Raw genomic sequence first — 26,352 nt, forward strand, 5'->3', positions numbered from 1 at the left:
AGGGAAGGTGTCCTGGGTGGGAAGATGGGCCATTCCTCACTGCCCCTCTTGGCCACCCTGATTCCCTGCCCCCCAGCCCGCCACAGCCCCCAGGGGTCAGCAGTCACGGGCCAACCAGTGAGGCCTCTGGGTCCTGGATCACTCCAAGTGCGACCTCTGGCAAGTCCCTAGCCTCTCTGAATGCCATTCTCAGACAAGGCTATCCTCTTGCTGAGAAGACTCCATCCCCACAGGGGGGCCTGGCTGGCTCAATTCCTGCCTTTTACTGGGGGCTCCCTCTAAAAACCATCACAACACAAGCCCCTGGCTGAATCAGTCCATAGAGCCTGGGTCTCTTGATCTTGGGGTTTTAAGTTCAAGCCCCAGGGTATAGAGGTTATTTAAGAAAATTAAAAATCTTAAAAAGAAAAAAAGATTCCGGGCGCTTGGGTGGCTCAGTTGGTTAAGCGTCTGCCTTCGGCTCAGGTCGTGATCTCAGGGTCCTGGGATCGAGTCCCACATCAGGCTCCTTGCTCAGTGGAGAGTCTGCTTCTCCCTCTGCCCCTCCCTCCCCCTCTTGTGTTCTCGCCCTCTCTCTCTCTCTCTCTCTCTCTCACAAAAATGAATAAAATCTTAAAAAAAAAAAAAGATGCCATCTCCACATAGGACGGAGAAAGGAAACTGGGTCACAGGCAGCAAAAGCTGAGTACTGCTGAGGTCTGCTTGGGCTCAGAAGGGACTGGCGCTTGGCACTCCCTGCCCATCTGGTACTTGATTCTATTTGGTCCTGTATTTGTTTTGGGTTTTTTTTTTTTATTAAAGATTTTTAGTTTATTTATTTGACACAGAGAGAGAGAGAGACAGCAGGAGAGGGAACACAAGCAGGGGGAGTGGGAGAGGGAGAAGCAGGCTTCCCGCGGAGCAGGGAGCCCGACGCGGGGCTCAATCCCAGGACCCTGGGATCATGACCCGAGCCGAAGGCAGACGCTTAATGACTGAGCCACCCAGGTGCCCCCTGTATTCGTTTTTGTCACATCCTTGTTCCAAGCCTCAGTTTCCTTGTCTGTAAAGGGGGTTGGGCACCCTGCCCACTCCTGTGCGGCCTCAAGGTCAGGAAGCCCCTCAGGACTCAGTCAGTGCCTGAACTCCTGCTCCAGCCTCCACAAGCCGCCGGTCCTCCAGCCCTGACGGCAGAAAGTTCTTGCACGCAGCGCTGCTTTGCCTCAGTAGATCTGTTCTCTGAGCTTGTGTGAGCCAGACCTCTAGGGCCACAGGTCCTTGCCCCAGGGCGCCCTGTGTGGGACGAGGATCCTGGTCCAGGCCGGTGGGTGCTCAGCGGGTGAGTCTGAGCAGGAGACCCCCACCACCTCCCTCTTCCCCACTGCCCTCTTGGTGACTGCTTGTGGGAGGCCCACCCAGCTGCAGGGACACCTGCTCCCCTCATAACCTCTTCCCCGCTCTGAGTCCCTTTGGTATTGAGGTGTCGGCACCATCTCTCATCCAGCCCTGTGGGGAGCAGATCACCTGGATAACACCTTACATTCCATTCCTACTGTGCTTCTGAGCATTTCAAAGTGACTGCAGATCTGTTATCTTCAGGAGGAGGGGGTTATTACTTCCTTCTCTTAATAGAGTAATACCTTGAGGCTGGGGAGGTGGGAGGTGGGCGGTGCCAGCTTGCCTCCTGACCCAGGCTGCAGGGGTCCACCAGTACCTGGCAGCAGGAGGGCAGCGTGTCGTGCCCAGCTGCTGGGGACAGGGGCGAGGACATAGTCCTCGAGGACATAGTCCACAGTGGACTTGACATAGACTTCTGCCAAGGTCCTCAGATGGCGAGACCCAGGCCTAGCAGGGGAGAGAGGCCAGCCCAGATAAGGGGGCCCCAAGTGAGTGACAGGGCACTCAGCTTCTCCCGCCCCCAGACCATAGCCCTCTGGGTCTGCGAGGGGATCAGAAACAAGCCAGGCTCCAGGGTCTCTTGCATCCACGGCCACGTCTTAAGCCTCCCCAGCCTGGTCTGTGGCTCCCCTTTCCCCCAAGGTCGAGCAAGATGCAGCCCCAGTGGCTGAGGCTGAGCCCCTCCCAGCCCTGCTCGGGAAGCCACTCTCAGCAGATGGTCCTGCAGGGCTAACTAGGGTGCCAGACTGCCCTTGCCCTTGGCCACAGCAGAAGCAGTGACCCACTCCTGCCCCAGAGAGCCAGGGAAAACCGAGAGGCTGGCTGCGGCCTCATCCTGCCCTGCCTACTGTGGACCAGGCATTGGCCTTGGGCAAGTCACTTCCTCTCTCTCTGGGCCGCTGTCTCTGTGCACAAGGGAGAACTGCCCAGCTCAGGCGTGAGAGGCAAATGGTCCGCAGGATGGCCACCAACGGTTGCTGGAGCTTGTTTGTCTAGTTAGAGTGTGCGGTTGGGGGGGATGGTAAGTCGGGGGGGTTCCCTGTGTCCTGCTGCTCAGGCACTCGGGTTTTATCTCCCTGTCTGTCTACTGGGGTGGCTTTTCGGGGAAGGACTGATAGAGATGGTGGGGTTGAGGGCCCCCACTCCCCAAGCTAGTCTTGGCAGCCCCACATGCCCGCTCCCCCGCCCTCCCCAACACACCAGGGGTGTGTCCTTTGAAAAGTCCAAAGCTCCAAATGGGTGGACATATGGTGATTTCATCATCCTGGTTTTTCTTCCAAAACCCTTCTCTGTGCTGCTCCAGCACACTATAGGGGCTCCCACGCTCCACACAGCGGCTGCAGCCCCACGTGGTTTTATAATTACCAATCCCTCTGGGTGCACAGGAAGCCAGGCCCTGAGCCCCCTTGGCCACCACCCCTCTGGCCCATGGGCGCCACCCGGTCTGCGAGCTGCTTCAGGGAAGGGTGGGTCCTGCCTGCTTTGTTCTGGGAGTTGGGTGCGGTGCTGGGCTCCCTGCACCAATCCTTACCGCCCCTCTGACCAACCACGGTGCGCCTCCGGAGCTGGGCACCCCAGGGGCCTTCCCTCTGTGAAGCTGGGGTCCCTGCATTTGGCACCTGAAGAAACAGCCTCGGGAAGGGAGAGGCTAAGTCCTAACAAGAGGCCGAGCTGGGATTCTAACTGCCCCTGCCTGGCCCGAGGCCTGCCTTCTGTGTACTTTCTCGGCTGGGGTGTTCTGAATGCAGAGGGGCAGGAGTGGTGGCTTTGGGCAAGTCCTGTAACCAGCCCGTCTGAGATAAGAACAGGACACCGGGTTGGATTCAATGGTTTACTTTTTTGTTTACTAAGAAGTAGAAGGAATGTTCATTCTGATGTGTTCTCACGTGGGATGTCAATGGGTAAAACAGAGCTGCCAGGGCACCTGGGTGACTCAGCCGGTTAAGGGTCTGCCCTTGGCTCGAGTCATGATCCTGGGGTCCTGGGATCGAGCCCCTCGTTGGGCTCCTTGGTCAGCGGAGAGTCTGCTTCTCCCTCTCCCTCTGCCCCTCCCCCTGCTCATGCGCACTCTCTCTCTCAAAAAAAATAAAATCTTAAAACAGAGCTGTCGACTGGGGCCTACACAGGGGGTGGGCCCCAGTGCCCCCTGGGTGCTGGACTCTGAGATGCTACACGGGAAGATGGCCCCCAACGCACCTCATTCCAGGAGCTCTGGGGGCCGGGTGCAAACAGCCCCCTGTGCCCCAGACTAGTCTCTGAAGAGGGGCCTTTTGCCCAGGATTCTGGCCAGCTAGGGAGGCAGGGAGGAGGAAGGGATGGGGGGCTGGCCCTCAGGAGGGTGGCCACATCTGAACCTAGAAGACCCCCCCCCAACTATAAAACACAGACCAAGGACAGGAGCTCTGAAGCAGCAGGGGGGCAGACACCTGCTGAGGGCCCCTCCTTCAAGCCTCAGATGGGCAGCCATTTCCTGGGGCAGCACCCCCGTGCTGAGGTTTCCTGGGGCAGCACAGGCCAGCAGCGCCTCTCACCCACATTCCGTAAGAACTCAGAAGTTGTGTTTTCTTTCTCTAACAGCTTGAACAAGCACGCTCTACCTCTTGGGTGACCCCTGGAAATTGAGGGCTGTCCCAAGCCTTCAAGGCCCTGGGCTGGAGTGACCTCGTTGGACCTTCAGTGTGGGGTTCTCAAACCTGAGTCTTTAGCACAGACTTTGGGGACACAGTGAGCTTTTCCTCCCCCCCCTTTAAGATTTTGTCAGAGAGAGCGAGCACAAGCAGAGGGAGCGGCAGGCAGAGGGAGAGGGAGAAGCAGGCTCCCTGCCAAGCAGGGAGCCGGACATGGGGCTCCATCCCAGGACCCTGGGATCATGACCTGAGCCGAAGGCTGACCCTTAACGACTGAGCCACCCAGGCGCCCCTCGAGCTTTTCCTTTTTAAAGGCTGCTTTCGAGAGCTCATGTTCTGGAGTCCGGCAGACTGGGTTTGAGTCTCCCAGCTCTCCCGAGTCTCCGCTTCCCGGCTGCAAAATGGGAAAAAGTGACCTCCTAGGTTTTGGAGGTCAAGGCAAACCTTCTGAGTGGTAACGGGAGAGCTGAGCTGGTGGGCCCCCCACTAGCTGGGCCACTGGCCATCAGACCAGACGCCTGCCACACGAGCTGCGGCCCACAGCCCGGCCCTCCAAAGCCACGGGCACCTCTTTGTGCTCTGCCATTTGCCACACACGGGCCGGCCTGGCCGGTCTCCACCCAGACTGCACCTCGAGTGTTCTACCTTCCAGGGCGCATCAGCTTCCGATTTGCCACCCTTCCCTCCCCTTCCCTCCGCTGGAACCAACAGTCCCCCTGACCCTCGCGGGCCCCACCCTTCCCAATTGTGTTTTTGTCGGTGCCAGTGTGCCGCTGGGCCAGTCTCCAAGTCACCCTGCGGCTAGTGTGGAGCACAGTACACCCTTGTCTACTTGACCCCTCCCGGTGCCCCCATCTGCCCAAGGCCAGGGATGGGCCCAGGTTGGAGAAGCTGTGAAGGTGGCAGAATGCGGGTACCTTCTCCCCCAGCCCCTGGGGGGCCGGCCTAGCCTGTCACCAGAAATTCTCCTGACTTCACCCCTTCCCACCCCCGCAGGAGGCAGCAGCTACCGCCGAGCTGAGCATCGCGGGGCGGGGACCACCACCGCCCCCCGGCAGGCTTGCCCATCGGTCTCTGCGGGCACCTCGGCCCTCCAGATGCTCTGCCAGCGTCCCAGCAGGCGCCGGGCGGGGCAGGCCCCTGGAAGAGACAACTAAGCACCGAGAGCTTCAGCACAATTAAACTTTTTTTTTAATGCAAGAAAAAAAAGCGGTGTCTGGTTGCTTTTTCTTCCCACAGGCAAGTGGGGAGGAGCCAGGACACCTCACAGTGACTTCCCCACCAGGAGGCTGCCCCCGCCCTCACCTAATACTGCACACAATGGTGGGCCGAAGCCAGCCGCAGGTAACACAGACCCCGTGGGGGCCCGGGGAGCAGCCCTGGCTGGAGGGCGGGGGGTGGTGGTGCCAGAAGAGGTCCACCGGAGTCCCTGAGACCTACCCTGGGAGTGCCTGGTGGGAAGCGTGCTCCCCCCGCCGCGGTTCCAGCAAGGAGCCGGTGAGTGGAGTGCATCCCGGCCCCCCGAGGCTGTGCTGGGAGAGCCCGGCCAAGGCAAAGCTGATGAGGCAGGCTGCCCTGGCTGCTCGCTGCCTCCAGTCCCTCGTTCCTCAGCCTGGAGGGAGGTTATTCGAAGGACATCCAAGACATCTGCTGCCCCGCTCTGCTCGATGGGAGGAGAGAGCTTCCATGGAGAATGAACGGAGGTACGAGGAGAACGGTCGGGGTTGTCCCTGGTCTCTGCTGTCTGGACACTAGGCCCGGGCTGGAGCACCAAGCCAGGCCAGACTCATGAGGGCCCACCACCCATCCAAGGTGGGGGAGGAGGTACACCAGAATGTTCCAGGAGAGTGAAAGGGAGAAGCAGGAAACACAAACGCTGGGGTCCTCGACAGGGTGTGCTCTGTACATCCAACGGGTCCTGGGTGGAGCTGCCCCCTAGTTGGAGTGTGAGAAAGGAGACAAAAATCACAGCTTCTGAACAAGAGGTTGGGAAGTTACTGGAAAATTCGGTCAGGTATGAAAGGTGTCACTTTACAGAACAAAACTAGCTTGTATGTTTTTCTGGGAGACGTTCTCACATCCCTCCTCATCCCTTGGACCTCATAAAAGAGGGAGTTGGGCTTGCTTCTGTGACTGTCAAGCTGGGGGAGGGGGTGCGATGTGAGAGCAAAGAGCAGGGCCCGTGCATGGGGGCCACCGGGGAGGGCAAGGCAGAAGGCACCAGAACCAGCTTAATCCAGGAGCGTGGGGAGGGGGCAGAGCTGGACAGGGAAGGAGCCACTGGGTCAGTGAAGCAGTACTCAGCTTAGAAACAAACTGGAATCCTGGGGTTCCTGTCTACACACGGCACCTGCTGGGGGGTGGGGGCTGAGCCAGGGTGGGCACGTGCTGTACGGCAGAGCTGGGGGGGGTGGGGGGAGGACAGGGGCTCGTGTGCGTGGGGCTGTCAAATGGAGGAGGCAAGAAAGAACGCTGCCTCTAACGTTATATATTAAAAATATCCATAGTTCTTGTGCACAAAATTCCATCATTCACATACAAGTATCATCCGCCTCCCTGCTGGGCCCGCGAACAGCCTGAAAAGAAAGATGGTGGTTTTCCTTTCTGAGAGCCGAGGAAACTCTGCTCAGTCTTTCCAGCCCCTCGCCTCCCCCCGGTGGGCCCGGCCGGGCGGTCACTCGTGCCTCCGCTTGGAGGGCGGGATCAGGTGCGGGGGCAGGTCGGCGGGCAGCTCGTGGCCCTCCAGCTTGACTTTGATGAGGTGGTTGGCCAGGGCAAACTCCTCGTCATCCAGCAGCCCGTCCTTGTCCACATCGGCCAGCTTCCAGATCTTCCCCAGCACTGTGTTGGGCAGCTTGGACTTCACCATCTCCTTCTTGGCGTTGGCGCCCGTGATCTTGCCGTTGACAGGCGACAGTGTGTAGAAGATCTCATCGTAGGTGGGCTTGTCCTTGCCCACCACCCACTCCACGTCGTCGATGCCCTCGCCGGCCCCCTCGCCGTAGCCGTGCCCAAAGGGCCCGTTCATGGTGCCGTCGAAGGCGCCGCCCTTCACGGCCTGGGAGGGCATCAGGGACTCCTCCTGGCGCACCATCACCATCAGCCGGGCGATGTCGTTGGCCAGCATGTCGTCCACTGTGTCCAGCAGCTTAGGCTTCAAGGCCTGGAACTTGCTGAAGTCCTGAGTCTGCAGGAGCTCCTGTGGTGGGCAAGGGAGGGGGAAGGGCTGGGTCAGGTGTCCATGGACTCCAGGCAGAGTGGCCGGAGCAGGGGTCCCGAGCCACAGAGCCGGCCCCAGGTCACGCCCCCACCGAGGCTTGCCCCTCGGCCTTGGCTCCCCAGTCTGTTTAGTGGAGGTGGGAACAGTTCCTTCCCTGAAGGGCTGGGGGGGATGAGCCAGGATGGTGCTGGAGGGCCTGGCGCCCCGCCCTTTCCCCACCCCTGGGGGTGAGTCACCGCATTCCCCTCTGCAGTGTCACGGCCACTAAACTCAGGGGCTCCCAGCTGGGAGGCCCCGTCCCAGGGAGGGCGGCGAGCGGGGGACAGCCATACCTGCATCTTGCGGAGGCTCGGGAAGTCCCCGGGGGAGATCTGATGCTCCCGCTCGATCTTCTGATAGATCTCTCCCAAGTTGTTCACCAGCTCCTTCTTTTTGCTCTCTTTCCCGAACACGTTGGGCATCTCCTTCTTGAGGGAGCTGATGATGTAGGCGTGCACCTGGAGAACAGGAAGGGGCACCGTGTAGGCAGAGGGCCTGCGCCAGGCTGCCCCAGACAGCCGGGACCGGGACCGTCACCGGGGACCGCCCGAAGCAGTCCGGGGCCCGTGCTCTCTGGGGCCCCGGGTGCACCCCCAGCTTCCTGTCCCGCGGCGGAGATGCGGAGCCCGCCATCCCACATGCGCACACCGGTGGCCGCTGACGTCGAGTTCTCAAAACCCCAGCATGGCCCGAGTTCTGCTCAGTGTATCACCCGGAGAGCTGGGCATGAGTAAGGATTAGGAAAACCACGTGAGGCTTCACCCAGATGTTCTGAAGTTTATCTGCGCTCAGTACCTTACTTGGGTGTTTGCCAGCGAAGGGCCGCACACCCTTCACTTCCCCACGGCGGGCTGGTAACGCTGGGCACCCTCCAAGGCCCTCAGAGCCCTCCGCCTCGCCAAGTAACGTCCGGGCGTGAAGGGCCGCAGCCGGCCGCCCCCCCCCCCCCCCCCCACTGCCAGCTCTGCGCCATCGAAGCCCCTCCCCCGGCCTGGCCCTGTGTGCGAATGGCCCGAGGGCAGCAGGCCTGTCACAGAGCGAGGCAGCCACGCCTCCGCCCGTCACGGCCCGTGTAGGTTGGCCTTCGCAGGTTGGCACAGAAGGCCGCTCGCTCCAGGAAAAGCAAATAGCCCGGAGCCGCAGGTGCAGCACGAGATCGGAGGCCCGGGGGTTTTCCAGGCGTGGTGACTCAGGGTGCCCGGAGGAGGTGACACACCATTTCTGCAGATGAACGGGGAGCCCGCCCTTTGTTCTGTCCCGGAAGGAGGCTTCGAGAGGGCACAGGCGGCCCTGCTGGGGGAGGGGGGGGTGCTGGCCAAGGAGGGAGCAGCGCTGCCCTTCCCTGCAGCCTAGAACCGGGAGGCCAGGAGCCAGTGATGCGGGTTTTCTCACGGGGTCCCTTCTCAGAACCAGCTCCCTGCACGGGGAAGCTTCCAGAAGTGAGAGAGGTGGAAGACCCAGAGCAGATTCTGCAACCTCACTGTGCATACAGATCCCCAGGCGGTTGAGGTGTGCAGGGTGGGGCCCCGAGGGCTCGTGCTTCTAGCACACTCCAGTATGGTCCACGAGCACTCTGGTAACCAGTGTGGACACACAGACTGGTGGTAGAAGATGAGAGGTCAGTTCTTTTTACTCAAGACGGTGAGCACCAAAATGCTACCTGACTCCAGACCTCGAGATGGTGTGGGGCGGCCTGAGCCGCTGTGTGTGGCCCACAGCGGACTCTCAAAAGCCGGAGCTACGCGGCTGGCTCCCGGAAGCAGGAGCGCGGGCCGTGGGGCTCCTCCTGGCTCTCCCCGGAGGGGGCCTGCCACCTGCAGAGGAGGCGCCACTCCTCAGGCCTTTACTTGGGAGCCCGGGCGACTGCTGCACCGGCCACAGGATGCCTTCGCCGAAGCCCTAGCGCCCCCGACACCCCTACGCTCCGCGGCCACTTCGTCAGAGGAGCGGCGATGCACGGGGTCCCCGCTGAAGCCAAGCTCTGAGCCCCACGGATCCATGATCCGCGCATGTGCATGGTGGCAGCCCGCGGACTTTTCCAGGCAGGCTCAGAATGTGCAGCTGTGCTCAATCGGGGGGTGTTCTGCCCCTGTGTGTCTGAGGGGCCCGCTGGGGGCATCAGCCTTCTCTCCCAGCCCCAGCCACGCCGGGGTCTCCCTGAAGTACGTGGCCCGGAGCTGAGATTCCAAGCTCTTGAGCGATCCAGACGCCGCCAACAGGTGCCAGAGGGAGGGGCTGGATGCTTTACGAGACCTCTGGGGGCTGAGGCCGCCCAGGGTTCTCCCTCGGCCCACAGGCTTGCGCCCCATCTCTCCGCTAGCTCCTTCCTGTCCTGGCTTATGCGTCAGCACCCACCCGAGGCCTCCCAGTCGCCTGCTTCTGCGGCATCCCACGACAGGACAAAAAACCGTGCCTGACTTCCCTTTACACGTTCCGCTTTCCCGGTACGACTGGTGCGTGCTGGAAGGGCAGGGACTGTGCGTGTCAGTCCCCTTGTGTCCCCAGCACCCCGCACACGCGGAGTGCTCAATCAACAGGCCTGGGAGGGGAAGCCGATGAAGACTGGAGCTGCACCCCCACTGGCTCCCCACTTCCCAGGCCGCCCCTTGGCCCAGTGTTCCCTTCCCGCCTAACATCTACATGCATCAAGAAGACTCAGTTGAGAAAGGGCCACACGCATGGGCGCACAGAGGACCCGTCTAGACACAGGGCAACGTAGGTGTGGCTGTAGGTCTGCGGGGATGGGTCTCGGGCACCCCAAAAGCCATGGCAGACCAATCCTGGGGCCCCAAGTGCCAGTCCCAGCCCCCATGGGCCCCACCCAGCAGGAGGCCCTGCCCCCCACCCCCAGTCTACCTTGGCCAGCCGTGCCCGCTTGATCAGGTCATTGAGCTTCCTGAGGGCAGCGTTTCGGGGCAGAGACTGGATGTCTTTGAAGAGGTCCTGCTCCTCCGCCTCAAAAAGCTTGCGATTGTCAGGGATGAGGAGCGGGTGGGACCAGAAGGAGCCGATGTATACCCTGACCACCTCGGGGGTGTTGATGATCTTCCCCAGGGACCACATGAGAGCCCCGTAGACCCGCATCAGCTGCTGGGTCTCGATCTGGTCGGCTTTGTTCAGCACCACGCGGATCTTGTCCTCATGGTTCTTGAGGGCCTTGATGACCTCGGAGAACTCGTCAGAGATGTCCAGCTTGTGGGCGTCGAAGAGCAGGATGATGCGGTCGACCCGCTCGGCGAACCACTCCAGGACGGCAGCGAAGTCATAACCTGCAGGAAGAGCGGGATGAGCTCGGGGGCACCGGAGCCAGGCTGCTCTGAGAGCTCTCCTCCCTGACCCGACCTCGGACTTCTCAGCCTGGTGTCATTTAAATTTCCACCATGTCCTCACAGGGCCAGCACAGCACCCCGAGGGCAGGGGCGTCAGGTCCCCCCTATTTCTGTACCCACCCGATACCCTCGCCCAGCAGCACCTGGCACAGAGAAGTGAGCCACAGATAAATAATGCAAGAGAAGTCACAAAATCCAGGGGCGCCTGGATGGCTCAGTCCATTAAGCGTCTGCCTGAGGCTCAGGTTATAATCCTGGGGTCCTGGGATTGAGCCCCGTGTTGGGCTCCCGGCTCAGCGGGGAGTCCGCTTCTCCCTCCTCCTCTACCGCCCCCGGCCCCACTCATCCTCGCTCTCTCAAATAAATAAATAAAATCTTAAAAAAAAAAAAAAAAGAAGAAGTCACAAAATCTGGGCTCTAAAGTGGCTCAGACCAGGGCAAAAGTGAGGAGGGGGAGCCCAGCAGTGTGGTGAGAAGAACAGAGACTCGGGGGCTGCCAATGCCGGCTGGATGCCCTTACACGACAAGGACAGTAAGGAACAGCTGGGACACCTGCAACTGCTACTCGTGGGGTGCTCGTGCTGGGCCCCCCTTCTCCAGGAACCTCACTTATTCTCCACAACAGGGGTTGGCAAACTGCAGCTGGCCCATCACCTGTTCCGTAAATAAGTTGTTTTTTTGTTTTAAAGATTTTATTTATTTATTTGACAGAGAGAGACACAGTGAGAGAGGGAACACAAGCAGGGGGAGTGGGAGAGGGAGAAGCAGGCTTCCCGCTGAGCAGGGAGCCCGATGCGGGGCTCGATCCCAGAACCCTGAGATCATGACCTGAGCCCAAGGCAGACGCTTAAGGACTGAGCCACCCAGGCGCCCCCCCCCCCGCCCCGTAAGTAAGAGTTTTAGCGGGACACGGCCACGCTCCTCCGCACCGTCTGTGGCCGCTCTTGTCCACAGCAGCAGAGTTCAGCCACGGCAGAGACCACAGGCCTGCAGGCCAAAAACACTAACTCGGACCCTTCAGAAAAACTTCGCTGGCCACTGCTCTACGACAGGCCTACGAAATGCTACACACTGCATCCCCTCTCTAGGCCTTAAATGCGTCTCTAAAACGAGGTGGCTGGACTAGATCACGTCCAGCTCTCAAGTCTAGGCTACGCGGTCTCCCAGCGTCCAGTGGAGGCCCCTTGGGGGGCGGGGCCGTCGGCAGCAGAGACCGCTCACCGTAGCTCTTACCTTGACAACAACGGTCTAGTTCTGGCTGAACTCAGGGCCCCCCAGTTTAGGACCGCATTTTCTAGCCTCTCCTGCGGCAGAAATGAACAAGGTCTATGAGACCTTTGTCCTTTTCTCCCTTCCTGAGGAATGGAATGCAGATGTGATAGCAGGGGCTGGAGCAACCACCTTGAGTTCAGAGATGAAAGCCGAACGTTCAGGATGGCCTGGACTGTTATTTTCCACATGAACTAGCTGATATCTGGTTTAAGCCAATGGATTTTGGGGTCTCTCCGACAGCAGTTTAACCTAAATCCTATTTCACAGTCACGCCTCTTTAAAATGTTTCCACTTCTTCCACTGCCCCCAGAAGAAGTGAAGGTTCTATTTCTCATCTTTTATTTATTTTTAAGATTTCATTTAGTTGAGATAGTGAGCGAGACAGAGAGCACAAGCCAGAGGGAGAAGCAGACTCCCCGCTGAGCAGGGAGCCCGATACCGGGCTCCATCCCAGGACCCTGGGATCATGATCCGAGTTGAAGGCAGACGCTCGACCTACTGAGCCACCCAGGCGCCCCTATTTCTCATCTTTTAGGAGCAAAGATGAGGAGATGTAGGAAGACCAGGTGACAAGAGTGGCCTAAAAGTCCTTGGGAAGCTTGGGTCGAAGCCCCTGAGCTACCATTTCCTCTCCGGCTGATTCTGGGCAAGCCTCCTTGTCCCTGGGCTCCTCCTTGTTCTTCACCTGCTCCCCACAGGCCACCTCAAATACAGGCCGGGCCTCCTAAGAAGCACCAAATACACCCCAGAGCGCAGTCAGGCTCCGAAAGTAAGCCGGAGAAGCTGCTCTCATAGAGAAGAGCCCGAGACCCTGCCCAGAAACGGGCCCACCAATCTCCTCGTCCTGACAGCCTGCTCCTGGCTAGCATCCCTTGCAAAACATGCTCGCGACCCTCTGACCAAACTGGGATTTGGCCACGCATTATCCAGACTGCCAGGTTACAGAAAAGTAGCAGGTAGAGGGAGAGAACAAAGAAAACGGACAGAATGAACTACCGCGCCGTGAGGAGGGGGGGCAGCCCTCCCCGCCCCTCCGGTAAGGAGCCTGCTGAGTGGGTCATCAGAGTGGTATTCGGCTGCTCCCGCTCCTGCCAAGCCTCCCAGACTGAAGGCAAGTCAGCAGCTGGGCTCCCCAAGAGGCTACCTCCACTCAGGCCAGAGCCAGGCCCCCATCGCAAGGGCTCTAAGATAAACAGTTAACACTGGGGGTGTGCCGAGGGGTGAAGGTCTGCTTGGCGGGATAAACATTCTGGCCGCCAGGCCCCCCAGGTTCAAGTGCGCTTCAGAGCCGTGTGCGCCCGAAGCCATAGCATTCCAAGCCTCTCCCCGAACTTAAACACTCAGAAAGAACACAGGCTCTTAAATAAGACAGCCCTGGATTCGACTCCCGGCGCCGGCCGCTGACTGCGACCTGACCTGAAGTTCCGAACTCCTGAGTTACCATTTCTTCATCTGTAAAATTCCAAAAACAACTCCTCCTCCTCTGACCGTAGGGGGGATTAGATCAGGTAACACACGGGGCTCCCAGCACAGGCCCCACAGGCAGGAGGGGCCGAGGGGCTGGGGACAGCAGAACCGGTCAGGAACTGAGAGCCGCCGAAGTTCAGCCTGGTTCTGAGACCAGCGGCCAGCTCTCGTCCTTGGGGTGAGACACCGGAACCTCAGGAAAACCCCAGATTCACTGTTTCTGTTGACTTAGCACAGCAGCCTCGCGACGCAGCAACGGGCAGTCTGTTCCCCCCACAGCACGCCCGGGAGACAGGGCGCTCCGATCAGAGGCAGCCCCTCAACCGGCCGGAGTCTCTAATGGGGGCGGGGAGGTGGAGCGGGGGAGGGGGCAGGGGCAGTAAGGTCCCGGTGAATCTGAACTTGAGCCTGGTCAGGGCAGCCATCGGCCTTCCCTAGGCCCAGGCAGAGGGTTGGAAACAGCCAGACCACCCACCACCCGACTATCGGTGCTCAGAGAGTGGGAGACAGCCTGGAGCCAGCACCAAAGGCCATTGGGTGCAGAGGACATGGCCACCCCCACCCCCACCCCCGGCCCCGAGAGCCACCGGACGGCGTGCCCAGAGAGACGCCCCCAGCAGAAACCCAGGACGGGAGGGCCGAGGAGCAGGCGAGGGAAGCGGGCAGGGAGCCTTTTATGGCTGCCCCTGGGAGCGGCAGGTCAGCCCTGGAAAAGCAAGGCCTCAGGACTGAATGACGGCTCCCTCTCAGCAAGAATGAGGCCCAACTCGTCCCTCGTCACACTGCCTGTCCTCAGACCGCCGCACGCTGACGGAGCACAGATTCGCAGAGCTGGGGAGGCAGTGATGCCGGATGCGAGGTGCCTGGAATGGGAATGGGGGCTCCCGGATGGGCTGGGCTCCAGCCCAAGTTCGCTTTGGCCCTGCGGTCAGGACAGCGCACAGGGAGCTGAGCTCACTCCCCAGACTCCACCCAAAGTGGCCTTGCGCCCCCTCCCGCGCTGGTGGGGACCCAGGACGACTCCCGGAAAGACAGAGAGAGGAGGAGGGGGAGGAGTCACCGCGGCAGAGCCGAGAACCCCAAGTGCCCCCCGCCCGCAAACCCAGTTACCCGCCAACACCTCAAGTTGGAGCCAACAGAGTTCTAAGTCCATTTTTTTTGCAGGTAAATGAAATTTCCTGTTTATTATGAAAAACGCTCTCACTTTTGGGGAGGGAGACATGGTGCTGGCCAAGTACGTCCACGGGTCACTAAAAGGGTCACGGCACGGGCGCTATGATGTCATCACAGGCATATGACCGCGTAGGCCCACCCGGCCCCCATCTGTCCACCAAACCCTCACTCTGGCCTGAGAGATGGTGTCTCGAAAGACACCGAGGGCTGGACCCGCAGCAGCAGCAGCGAAGCCTCCATCGAGTCCATGCACCTGGCAGGGCGGCCGCGGCCACCACTCAGCCCGGAGCGGGGCGGCAGGGGGACAATTGTGTTGGTGCCCCCTACCCTCAGCACTGCCCGAGGCGGTGAGCCTCCAGGTTTCGGGACACACGAGGGGTCTGCCTCGGTGCCAGGATGTGTCTGGCCACTGAATTCTGGGACTTTGGGGAGATTATAAAATAAGCCAGGCACAAAAGGACCAACGCTGCACGATGCCACGCATCCAAAGTCCACAGAGACAGAAAGGAGAGCGCACCCAGGGGCTGCGGGCAGGGGGAAATAGGAGAACGAGTGGTTAATGGGGTTACGGTTTCCGTTTGGAAGATGGCAAAGTCTGAAAGGTGGACGGTGGGGACAGTCACACAACAACACGAAATGTACCTGATGCCACCAAGCCGTGCACGTAGAAGGGTTACCGTGGTTAATCTCAGCACACACGCATGCACAGTCGTGGGGACTGGGGAAGGGGGCACAAAGAAGAATCGCTTGTACGCTCAGGGCCACCCAGCTGAGGGCTGGGCTCGGCCTCGGGAAGTAAGCACACGGGCCACGTGGACAGGAGGTCTCTGCTCTGTTCCCACCCAGCCTCGTCTGGGCCGCTCGGGCTCCTCACCAGTCGGCAGTCCTGACAAGAGTCCCGCTCCCCGCCACGGGCACAGAGGCGGAAGAGAGGAAGTTGTCACAGGTCCTCTCCCTCTCCTGACACCCTCCAAACACAGGTAGTTCCAGCAGCTGGTGGAAAAGCTGCTTCATACGTTCCAAGTTTCTAGAACATCAACAATAGAGGGCTTGTCTGCAATCGACTTTTGTTTCCTGCCATTCAAGCTGTGTGGGCCTTGGTATTTCTTGCCGTGGCTCCCACCATACACGTTTCTAACCGGTGCCGCACCCGGGAGAGGGGGGCACAGGATGGCAGGACAAAGATTAAGGAGCCGAGAGAGGACCGACATGGGTGCCGAGCTTCCTCGGGCGGGCACACTCTTCAGGGAAGGACTTCCTTGGGGTGGCTCAGTGGCGAGGAGAAAGGGGCCTCCCCACTCCTAGGTATTTACCCAAGGGAAATTAAGAAACTGAAATCCACACCGTACGCAAATGTTTGTAGGAGCTTCATTTAAAATTGCCCCAAATTGGAAACCCAAAGGCTCTTCAGCAGGTGAATGGGTAAGACATGAGGGTACACGCACGGGACGGGAGGAATGGTGGGTCGACGGTCATGCTCTCGAATACATGATGAACGCCCCCAAGCACACACTAAGTGGAGGAGGGCAGGCACGGAAGACTCGTATGGACATTCTGGAGAAGGCAAAACCTCAGGGCTAAGTATCAGGTCTGAGCTGCCGGGGACTGGAGGGGACTACGAAGGGGAACAGGGAACTCTCCAGGCTGATGGAAAGACTAGATTTGATCCTGGCGGTGGTGGTTACGCAGCTGCTTCCTTGAGCCGTGCGCCTAACGAGGGCGAAGACCTCTGCAAATGTGACCGGGAAATGGACAAAGGGCAGGGAGGGACAGATGGACTCTGGAATGAGGCCGGCACTTGAATCGGAGCCCTCTCCTCGTCAAGCAGCTGCGCGACCCCAGCAGCCACGGCCCCTGTCCGAGCCTGTCTCTTCGTCTGTGACGGCAGGGTGTTAAGTCCCTGCTGCGCCGGGCTGCTGTGGGCAGCAAGGGAGTGCCTGGCACACCGTAAGCACTTGGTAAATGTTTGCTCTTATTTACACACAGGAATTGTATTTCGGGCTCAAGGAGCGCAGATTCTGAGTGGTGTGTAGGCGACGACCACTTCTCACGCTCGAAGAATGCCTCGTACCACCAAATATAAATGGAACGTCCGCAGGCGCTCACACAGCTGCTCGAGCGGGGACCGCGCAGGGGCCGGGCGCCGGCTGGTACCAGTCCTCCGCGGGCGGTGGCCCACGCCCCTCGGCAGAGCGCCGCGTTCCCACCAAACGCTCGGGCCAAAAGCTGTCCAGGGGACCGGGGGCGGGGCGGGGGGGCATGGCGGGGTGAGAGGGAGGCTTGGACGAGGCTGGGGGCCCTGAGAAGGGAGACTCCGGCTGACTCAGTGTTCCCCTAGCCTCTGGCCTCCTCGGGATGTTAGTCAGAAAAAGGCCTTTCTAATCAGTCTGGGAATCCCTGGATTTTTGGGTGTCTATTTGTAATTAGCTGGCATTGGCTGAACATGTCACTGAGCACTAGGTACTAGGGCTAGGGGTTAGCACATGGGCTGCAGTAACCCCCCAGGGTCCCCGGCTCCTAAAGTATTGCGCTGGGGCCTGAACCTTCTGTCATCATCTGTACTGTGGGCGCTGGGAATCCAAGAGGGACACAGCACGTGGCCTAGCCCAAGGCCTGCAGGCAACCTCATGGAGCCTTCTATGGGCTGCAGAAAACCCTGACCTGGATGGAGGGCTCTTAGGGGTGGGGCAGCTCCGGAGGTCGTCAGCACAGGGGTCAGCAGGAAGGGAGGGCTGCCCACAGCGCGGCCCCACCTCGGAGTCAGAGGACTCCGTTCTGCACCTGGAAGGCCCTACCTGCCTAATGGGATGGCTTCCAGGCTTGGAGGGAGCCTGGGAACCAGGGACAGTCAGCAGGAGGGCAAATGAGAAGCTAGGGGACCAGCCAGCCTCGACCAGGGGTCCTACACCCATCCACAGAGGGTCTGGGGTGGAGGGAGCGATTTCTGGCTAGAGGCAGAGAACAGGGAAAAGGAAGAAGATGCCAGCAGGGTTGTTCCAAGCCCTGGACCTCGGGTCCATCTGTGAACTGAGTCTGATTTCAGGGCGGGAGAGAAGGCGAAGGCCTGTCAGGAGAGCACAGAAGCCCAGCACGGTCACCACCCGAGGGTCAAAGACTCGCCCGGTATGCGCTGTCAGCGCTCCCGGGAGCCGAGCTGAGCGTCCGCTCTCAGCAACCGGGTGGCGTGAGCACAGCTCCTGCTGGGCCCGCAGACACACACTAGCCCGGGCGGCAAGCCTCGGCCTTCTCGTCTGCAGAGCAGCAGTGTCATCCCGGGGCAGCTGTGGGACAGCTGAGGGGCACCGGCTCCCGAGGCGAGGACGCAGATGGTCTGCAGAAAGCCGGGCACAAGGCCGGCGGGGCGTCGGTCTCCAGACCCGAGTTTAAGGAACGCTTCCCTGCTGACGCGACTTGCGTGGGGGAAACCAAGGCGCAGAAGTTACGGCCAGCTCGCAGCCGCGTGGTGACAATGGCAGGGAGAGCCCCGGCCAGGGCCCTGAGCCCCACGCTGGGACCTCCACCTGAGCGTGCCTGCCCCCCGGGGACCCGCTGTGGGAAATCTCTGCTCCGGCTCGTGACTGCGCAGGCGCAGGCGGCAGCCTGGGAGCCAAGGGCGCCCGCCCCACCAGGCCCCGATGCCCTTTGGAACGCCCTTTATCAGTCACATGGCACTCAAGAATGAATGCTGTCCCCACAGATCACCTTCTCTGCTGACACAGGAGAACGTTTATCTTTAAAGTCACTCAGATTAGCACAACAGGGAAGTGCACCCTGAGACTCCCACGGAGGCCCCGTCTCTTTCCCGGAGTAATTCTCAGGGGTCTCTCGCAGAGCCTGCCCTATATCCTGACTGCTCTGGGCCTGCACGGCCCCTACGTTATCTTTCCAGACAATATTTCCTGCACACGTAAGGGACCATGGGGAAAAGGGGAAGAAGCCAGGAGGGGCCTGGCAGATAGGGTGGGAAATGGATGTAAACCTAATTAACAACTCTAATGCACAGGCAACCTCCAGAAGAACCCTCTGTTCCCAGGTAACGAGATCGGCAGACCGCAGAAGCGCACGCTGCTTGCCCAGGACCCGTGTTTTCTGCTGGCCCTATCTCGCTGAGAGGGAAACACCTGCTCTCCATGCTGTCAGCAAAGGGAGCAGACGGGAGAGCTGGCCGGGGAGGCTGGAACGCACTGCCCTCCTCTGACTTCCTCTGCTGGACAGGGCAACATGGGACCTTTGCGAGGACTGGTGGGCGGGGCCTCCAAGCAGACGGCCACTCCTTCCCCGCCCAGCTAGCGGCCACCTCCCTTGAAGACCACAGCCAACAGAGCAGAGAGGTACTGCGTGATGGTCTCTCTCCGGCTGATAAAACGCCGACACCAAACATACTGCAGAGCAAATCCCAACTTGGTAACTTTTAGTAAAATACTTTAAACCGAGAGACCTAGGGTCCCGGAGGGAAAGAAACTGTCTACTAAAATCAGTTTGATCTCGCTATTTCACAGAAGGAAGCCCTCCCCCAATCAGAGCAATGCCCTTATCTTTAAGCCCCACTCCTCCTTCCTGCCCACGATAGGGTGGGGGAGGCCTTGTGTCTCCCCAGGACAGAGAGGGGCCAGTCTCACACCTGGAGGGGGGCAGAGGCAACCAGGGGTGAGCCTGGCGTCTCTTGCGGGCCTCCTCCTCTGAGTATCTGCCACCTGCGTGGACAACCTGAAGGCCAGGACTGCCTCGTGCACCACATCCCCCACTGGCACAGCCGAAGTGCACCCTGGGTGCTGATCCACCACCTGGACAGCCCAGGGAGGTGCTGCGGGGGTGCCCGTCCCAGAGAGAGCAGGTCTGGACATCACTGCCCACCTTTTTGCCAACCAGGAAAAGAGGAGGCGGCGGGGTGGAGGGGGGGACATCCCAGCAGACAGGGCCAGGCTGCCCAAAGCAGCAAGACCTATACTCCCAACCCGTCAGCCCACTAGGCTCTCCAGACCCAGGCTGACGTGTCAAAGACATGCCTCCCAGCAGGGGACTCCACAGCACTGGTGGAAAACAGTGGTTACGGGGGTCACAAGGGCCCTATGCCCTTTCCCTCAAATGCCTTAACTCCCAGCTCTGAAGGCCACAGTGAGCACAGCCTGCTGAGATGATAAGCCTCTTCTCGTGAGCTATTGTCCCTATCCGAAGATGTGTACACATCAACTGACCCCAAGGCTGGGAGCATTGTGCGCACCCCAGAGATGGCTTAGTTCTCTAGCCCACGGCCCCAGTCAGAAGCAGCCCCCCTGCCTACTCTTCCAGATCATTACGAAGATAACACTGTGGAGCCTCGAAGAGAGTCTCTCTAGGATAACTCAGGCCTGGAAGTAAACGGAGAATAAATCCCCCCTTGTGGGTCTTTTTAATGCTTACCAGACATTTTCTTAAAACCAGCTTGGAACAACAAGAGCAGTAAGGAAAAACAACCTCGCCTTTTTATTTTTAAAGTTGTTTTTTTTTTTAAGATTTTATTTATTTATTTGAGAGAGTGAGCGAGAGAGTGAGTGAGAGAGAGAGCAAGAGCACGAGCGGGGGGCAGTGGGGAACAGAGGGAGAAGCAGACTCCCCGCTGAGCAGGGAACCCAAGGAGGGACTCAATCCTGGGACCCCGGGCTCATGACCTGAGGTAAAGGCAGACGCTTAACCGCAGGTGCCCCTTCTTTTTTATTTATGTAAGTAATCTCTGTACCCAACGTGGAACTCGAACTCACAACCCTGAGAGCAAAGAGTTGCATGCCCCTCCAACTGAGCCAGCCAGGTGCCCTTAGCCCTTGCCTTTTTAGAAGGGGTCCCAAAGCTGCTCCCTTGAACTCCTAGGAGTGTCTTTATCACTGGGGTGCGGAGCTTAAGAGCTTAAACGAGACAGAGAGAGCAGTTTCAGGGTGCTCTGATGCAAGCCCTTCCTGGCAGGGGCCCAGAGCCTGGAAAAAAAGAGAAGCAAGGTTTCTCAGCACCAAGAACGGGGTCCCTGCCCCCTTTAAGCCACAGGAGACATAAACATCTCCCACATACCAGGTCGTTAGCTTCAAATGCAAAGCTGGCCAATGCTGGCCAATGCTGGGCAGCCCAGAGGGAAAGGGGCACGGGAAAGATTTGCAAGTTAATGATACACAAATCCGGCCCCTTCTCAACCCCTGTCTGAGTGTGGTCCTACTTCATTTTCACATCTGCAGCTGCAGACTCCCCTCCTGGCCTGCCCTCACGCTCCTGCCAGGAAGCATTCAGGCCCCAAGGCTCCCCGCCCCTCCACAAAATGGAACAGCAGCAGAAATATAACCCAGTTCAGGCTCATCCTGAACCAGATCTTCGGAGTCCAGACAGCAGTTGACACAACCGGGGGCCTGGTGCACCAACACTCGGCACGAAAACCTTCCAGGCCCCGGGAAGGCTGCTGATTACCAACCCGAAGCAAACTGAAACACCTTTCCAGGAGCCCCTAAACACTTAACAAATTCCTGCAGCTTCTCCTTCCGGCTGGCTTGTTCGGGTCCAGTGTTCCCTCACAGACCTGCTGGGCTTGCCAGGAATTTAGACGGCGTCGGGAGGCAAAGCTTTTACACACCAAGTAGGGTGAGGGCGCCCCAGGGGAACAGCAATGCTGGCAGAGGTACCCGGAGCCCAGACACGGAGTGACTTCCCGTGACCTCACAGCCAGCCCCAGGTGCCATCTCGCCAGCTTGCCCTCTCTCCCAGCATGCCCCGGGGGGTGGAAAGCACGAGAGCCACGCAAAATAGGCTGTGCTCTCCCCCGGACAGCTCTTAGTACCCTCGGCACAGGGAGCCAAGGGAGAGAGCAACTCCTGCCCCCTTGGGGTTCAGCGCGCTGGGCAGACACGGGCCAATGTAAGATGGGCTGGGAGGGACCTCAGGGGCAGCACGTGGTCCGCGTCACAGACCGCAGAGGGAAGGCGCCCTGGGCTGTGTCGGAGCCTGTTTACCTCTGCTGATGCGCTGTTTCTCTCCAGACAGGATCCCGGGAGTGTCGATGATGCTTATGCTGTCCAGGACCGGGTTGGGCAGCTGGGCACACATGAACCTGCACGGGAGCAAAAGCCGGAGGGGAGACGTCAAGACTCAGCCCTCGCAGCTCTAGAAGCGACGGGCGGCTTTCTGTGTACTCTCCTCTCCACCTCTGCCTTCCTTTCCCAAAGCAAGGCATTTACAGGAGGTTTTCTAGTGTTTCCAGGGGTGGCCCCTGAACTCTGTAGTGTCTTTTTTTTTTTAATATTATTTTATTTTATTTATTTGAGAGAGAGAGCGAGCACGAGCAGGGGGGAGGAGCAGAGGAAGAGGGAGAGGCAGACTCCCTGCTGAGCTGGGAGCCCGAGGCAGGGCCTGATTCCAGGACCCTGGGATCATGACCTGAGCCAAAGGCAGACGCTTAACTGACTGAGCCACCCAGGCCCCCCTGAACTCCGTACTGTCTTAACTGGGAATCCAACCAGGGGCTCAAACTGGCTTGCATCAGCATTTCCCTCACATTAGCTTTTCCCCCAGAGTTCAAGAGTTCAACTTTCAAGTTGCTGATGTGCTAGTGAAAACTGCACGAGATAGGCCACCGGTCAACTCCAGAAGAGAAAGAGAAAGGTGACACTGGGACTTAGCTAAATTTCCACACACTGAAGGTGGGGAGAGGCTTTCCTGCTGCTGCTGGGACCAGCCCATCCCTCCCACCCAGCTGCCTGGACGAAGGGACAGCAGGGGGCAGCCAGTACACGCTGGGGGACACGTGGGCTGGTTGGCGGGGCCGGGAGTACAGACATCATTCTCCGAAAGCCGGAGCAGGCCGAGGAAGAACAAATGAAGCCACAGAGGGGCTGGCAACTCCCGAGCGAGGGCTTAGCCATGTGTGCCTGAGTTCCCACTGAGCGTAGAACAGCCCAGAACAGCAAGGGGCTGTCCCAACTGATAGCAGAAATTCTTTACTGGACACAGAAAAGGCTCCTTTAAAAACTTCTCTGAAAAAGACACTGTGAGCAAAGAAAATACTGACCCTTTGTCTGTAGGATGCAGGCTTAAAGCTGCCTTTCCAACTGTGGGGAGGGATCTGAGCTGTAAGGTTCTCCTTTTGGCCCTACCCCCCCCCTGCAGCTCCCCCCCAAGTGACCAGTGGCCAGGCCCGCGGCAGCTGGCCAGGGGGAGGGGTGTTGCCTGCAAGCACAACGGGGCAACACCGGCTGACCCGCAGACCTTGGACCCGGTCCTCACTGTTGCCCTGACCGTGGTGCGCCACACCTGGGGCTCCTGCTCGGGAAGGGTCACAGAGGGAAGCCCAACTCAGAAGAACCTGAAGTACAGCTGGCTCTGAAAAATAACAGTACATAAAACCGCCCTGTAAAGGAGACCCGCGAGTAAGACAACATCTGTAAGACCCAGAAACGAGATGCCCCGCGGAGTCCTGGGAGCTTGGCGGGGGAGACGAGGAAGGGGGCAAGCCGCTCCCACAGACGCAGCCGCTTCATCTCCCACCACCAAGGGCGCACTGACTGCCTCTCGCCCCGCAAGCGGTTTTCACAGGCTGCTCTTAGGACAACCTAACTGTAGTCTGTCTTGGTCTGCTCCATTGGATTTTAGTCTTAGAGCAGCCACTTAAGAGTAAAAAGGGCAGAAAGTCAAGTTCATGGCTCAATGGGTCTCTTTAAGCTGCCTGGAGAGGCTGTGTCAGCCAGAGAAGAGCCCCCTTTGTACGCCCTGGCTAGCCGGCCGGCACTCTGAGCACTCCACAGGCTGACAGCTCGGGGCCCTGCTCCAGGGCAAAGCAGTGCCCTCCCTGACCCTTGGCTGTTAAGACCCCTTTTGGCAGGGCTATTAGTGATCGAGAACCCTCTGGAGATGAAGTGGCAAGAGGGAAATAAGGGCTGCCTGGCTGGCTCAGTCAGTAGAGCGTGCGACTCTTGATCTCAGGGTCATGGGTTCAAGCCCCATGTTGGGTGTGGAGCCTACTTAAAAAAATAATAATAATAATAAATAGAAGTGTGGGTCTTGAATTCTGTGGCACCAGCATCATCAGAGTGTCTGTCTTGGACCCAGCATCCCTGACCTGCGCTTTTTTCCAGGCAGAACCCACAGTAGGTGGTGACCGGAGGCATGAAGGCGGTCAGCCAGCGGGCACTGCATTAAGCTGCCCTGGTGAGCTCAACAAAGAGCACAGCCCTCCAAGCTCGGGCTTCCTGAACCACCGAGATGACGTCTACGATCCCCTCCGACTCTGAAACTTTAGGTCTCCAAATTCAGAAACAGGTTGAGTACCCCGTTTCTCCTTTCAAAAGCAGTCTGCTCTCACAATTAGAAGCGGAGGCCCGAGGACAGAAGGTGTACCTATCCCTCCTTCTAGCTTCCCAAAGTTCTGTGTGAAAGGCAAGACCTAATAATGGTTGGAATTCCCAGCACAGCAGCCAAACTGCGCACAAGATCCTCTGGGGCCCACCAGCTAAGAGTCTGGGCCAATCGCCCGTGTACGGGCACCATAATTCCGAGACACAGGTATTCTCTGGAGGAGGGCTCAAGGCGAAGAGGGTCATGCCCCTCACACGAAGGGCTTTATTCAGCTCCAGCCGTGACACACCAACGCCATCAACCATAAAACAGGAGGCCGGGCTTAAATGCCCAAAAGGGGCAAAAAAACGTAACAGGAGTCTGCCTGTCTTCTCTGTTAAAAGTCAGCTCTGTGCACAGAGGTAGGCTGGCCACTGGCCTGGATCAGGAGCAAGCTGGTTCACCCTGTGTGGCTGGACAGTGTCGGGAAAGGAATGTGATCATACAGGGCGGAGACCTGGAAGGCAAGAGTCAAGGATTCTTTCCTAGGTCGTCCCCGACACATACTTTGAAAGGCATGTGAAGGGGCGCCTGGGTGGCTCAGTCGTTAAGCGTCTGCCTTCGGCTCAGGTCATGATCCCCGGGTCCTGGGATCCAGCCCCAGCCCCGCATCGTACTCCCTGCTCGGCGGGAAGCCTGCTCCTCCCTCTCCCACTCCCCCTGCTTGTGTGCCCTCTCTCGCTGTGTCTCTCTCTGTCAAATAAATAAATAAAAAATCTTTAAAAAAAAAAAAAGGCATGTGGAGTCACTCCTTGCATGGGGTCTGGCAGGAAAGGCAGATCTGTGAAGTCCTTTGGTATGTCCCTGGGGGCAGGGGTGGGGACAGGGATTTTAGAACCATTGACAAGCGCCTTTGAGCTCCTTTAGAGAAGAGTGAACTTGACTCCATAGAAAGACCAATGTTTTTCATTCCCAGCATCATGAGGGTCAGAGTCTTGGAACATGACCCGGATCATGAGGAGACAGATTTCACCCATGTAACTGGGGAAACTGAGGCCCAAGCAAGTTAAGGAACATCTTCGTGAGGGAGTCAGGGCCCAGATCTTCCAGGCCTCCCAGTGCTACAGACTGAGGCTGTTTCCCGAAATCCCTAAAGGAGTACAGACCCTTTCGAGCTGACCCCCGGGGAGAAATGTTCACACTCCATCTGTCTGCTACCCCGTGGGCTGCCCCCAAACTCAGCAGGCCACAGCAGATCCTCCTTGTCCCTCCCACACAAAACCAGCGGTCCCGGGGGAAGCACAGCACAGCAGCAAAGGGAATGACGAAAAGTTTCACATATTTTTCCATGACACTTAGGCAGCAGCCACTTGAAGGAAGGGAGGGCGGAAGGGGCTGGTTTGAATGAATTCGGTGCATCCAGCCTGGGACTACACTGGGAGGAGGTGGAGACAGGAATCTCTCACCTTCCCAACGCTGACCCCGGTTCTGAGGGAAGTGGGGCTGGGATCTGCTGGAAGGTTTGGGAGTTAAACTGATAACCTGGAAAATTCTGGGGGTGACGGGGCGGGCGAGGGGGCGGCGATACCCACCCCCCAGACCTCCGGGTGGGCCGAAGCGGCAGGGGCCCTTGTCCCAGGGAGCGATCGCCGAGGGGCTCGCTGGGGCCTCGGAGACAAAGGACGATGAGGGAGGCGGGGCCGGGCCGCCGCCACGGTAGGGTCGGGACCCGAGTGCGGCCCCGGGGGTCCCCCTCCGCCCCCCTCCTCCGGGCAAGGGGCGGGTACCTGTTGAGGAAGGCGTTGCCGAAGGCGTTGAGCTTGCGGAAGGGGCGCCGCGGGTCGACTACAAGCGCGTTGCCCGGCACCACGCCCTCGGTGGGGCCGTGCATGACCGCGATGAAAGAGTCGGTGGTGGGCTCGGGCCCGATGCGCATTCCTGGGAAGTCCTGCTCGATCAGGTGCCGGATGAAGGTGGTCTTGCCCGTGCTGTACTGGCCCACGAGGAGCACCATGGGCTTGTTGTCGAAGTCAGCGTCCTCCAGCGCGGGCGAGTGGAACTCGTGGAAGCGGTAGTGCTCCTCCAGGGGCAGCAGCTTCTGCGCGTACAGCTGCCGCAGCCCCTCGGCCACCGTCTGGAAGAGCTCCGGCTCCTTCTTGCGGCGGGCATCTTTGCTGACCCAGCTGAACATGCTGCCGGGGACGGGGCTGGCTGCTGCGGGGCAGAGCGGCGGCTAAGAGCAGGGCGAGGGCGCGGAGCCGAGGCGGGGCCCGGCCTGCCGGCGGAGGGGCAGCGGGGCAAGGGGGCGGGGAGCGGCCCGCACTGCGCAGGCGCACGGCACGGCCCGCGGGGCGCCCTCCGCGGAGTGGAGCGCGCGCCTCGCCGTGCGGCCTTTATAGGGCCGGGCCCCGCGTTCGGGCGCGCGCGTACGCGCGCCGCCGCCGCCGCTACCGCGCCGGGCCGCGGGGAGAAGGGCAGGGGAGGAAGGAGCCCCACCCGCGAACTCCGCGCCACGTCCTCCCCTCCCCTGCCTCCCATTGGCCGATTCCAAATATCGCGAGCGCCG

At 59.5% G+C, this 26,352-nt stretch overlaps 1 protein-coding gene across 2 annotated transcripts; it reads right to left on the reverse strand.

Annotated features, from left to right (window-relative positions):
• Positions 1–4,769: 4,769 nt before the first annotated feature.
• EHD1 (EH domain containing 1) lies at positions 4,770–26,083 on the reverse strand. 2 transcript variants are annotated; one of them, XR_004300699.1, is made up of 6 exons: positions 25,574–26,083; positions 21,470–21,567; positions 10,120–10,532; positions 7,557–7,721; positions 6,544–7,203; positions 4,777–5,939 (listed from the first exon to the last, which is right to left on the reverse strand). XR_004300699.1 is itself a non-coding variant. In XM_032414373.1 (5 exons), the coding sequence occupies exons 1-5, from the start codon at positions 25,975–25,977 to the stop codon at positions 6,679–6,681; spliced, it is 1,605 nt and encodes a 534-aa protein (XP_032270264.1). In that variant the 5' UTR covers positions 25,978–26,083; the 3' UTR covers positions 4,770–6,678. The 2 variants fall into 2 exon arrangements, 1 of the variants encoding a protein (XP_032270264.1); XM_032414373.1 differs by having other exon boundaries at positions 4,770–7,203.
• Positions 26,084–26,352: the final 269 nt, after the last annotated feature.

This window comes from Phoca vitulina, unplaced genomic scaffold, assembly GCF_004348235.1.
Source record: "Phoca vitulina isolate PV1807 unplaced genomic scaffold, GSC_HSeal_1.0 scaffold16, whole genome shotgun sequence".
Lineage (NCBI taxonomy): Eukaryota > Metazoa > Chordata > Mammalia > Carnivora > Phocidae > Phoca > Phoca vitulina.

Excerpts from the sequence above, each read along its gene's own strand:
- EHD1 (XM_032414373.1), bottom strand. The coding sequence starts at position 25,977 with ATGTTCAGCTGGGTCAGCAAAGATGCCCGCCGCAAGAAGGAGCCGGAG. Across the intron at positions 21,568-25,573 it reads GGCAACGCCTTCCTCAACAG|GTTCATGTGTGCCCAGCTGC; the intron begins GTACCCGCCCCT and ends GCTCCCGTGCAG. Across the intron at positions 10,533-21,469 it reads GAAACAGCGCATCAGCAGAG|GTTATGACTTCGCTGCCGTC; the intron begins GTAAACAGGCTC and ends CTCTTCCTGCAG.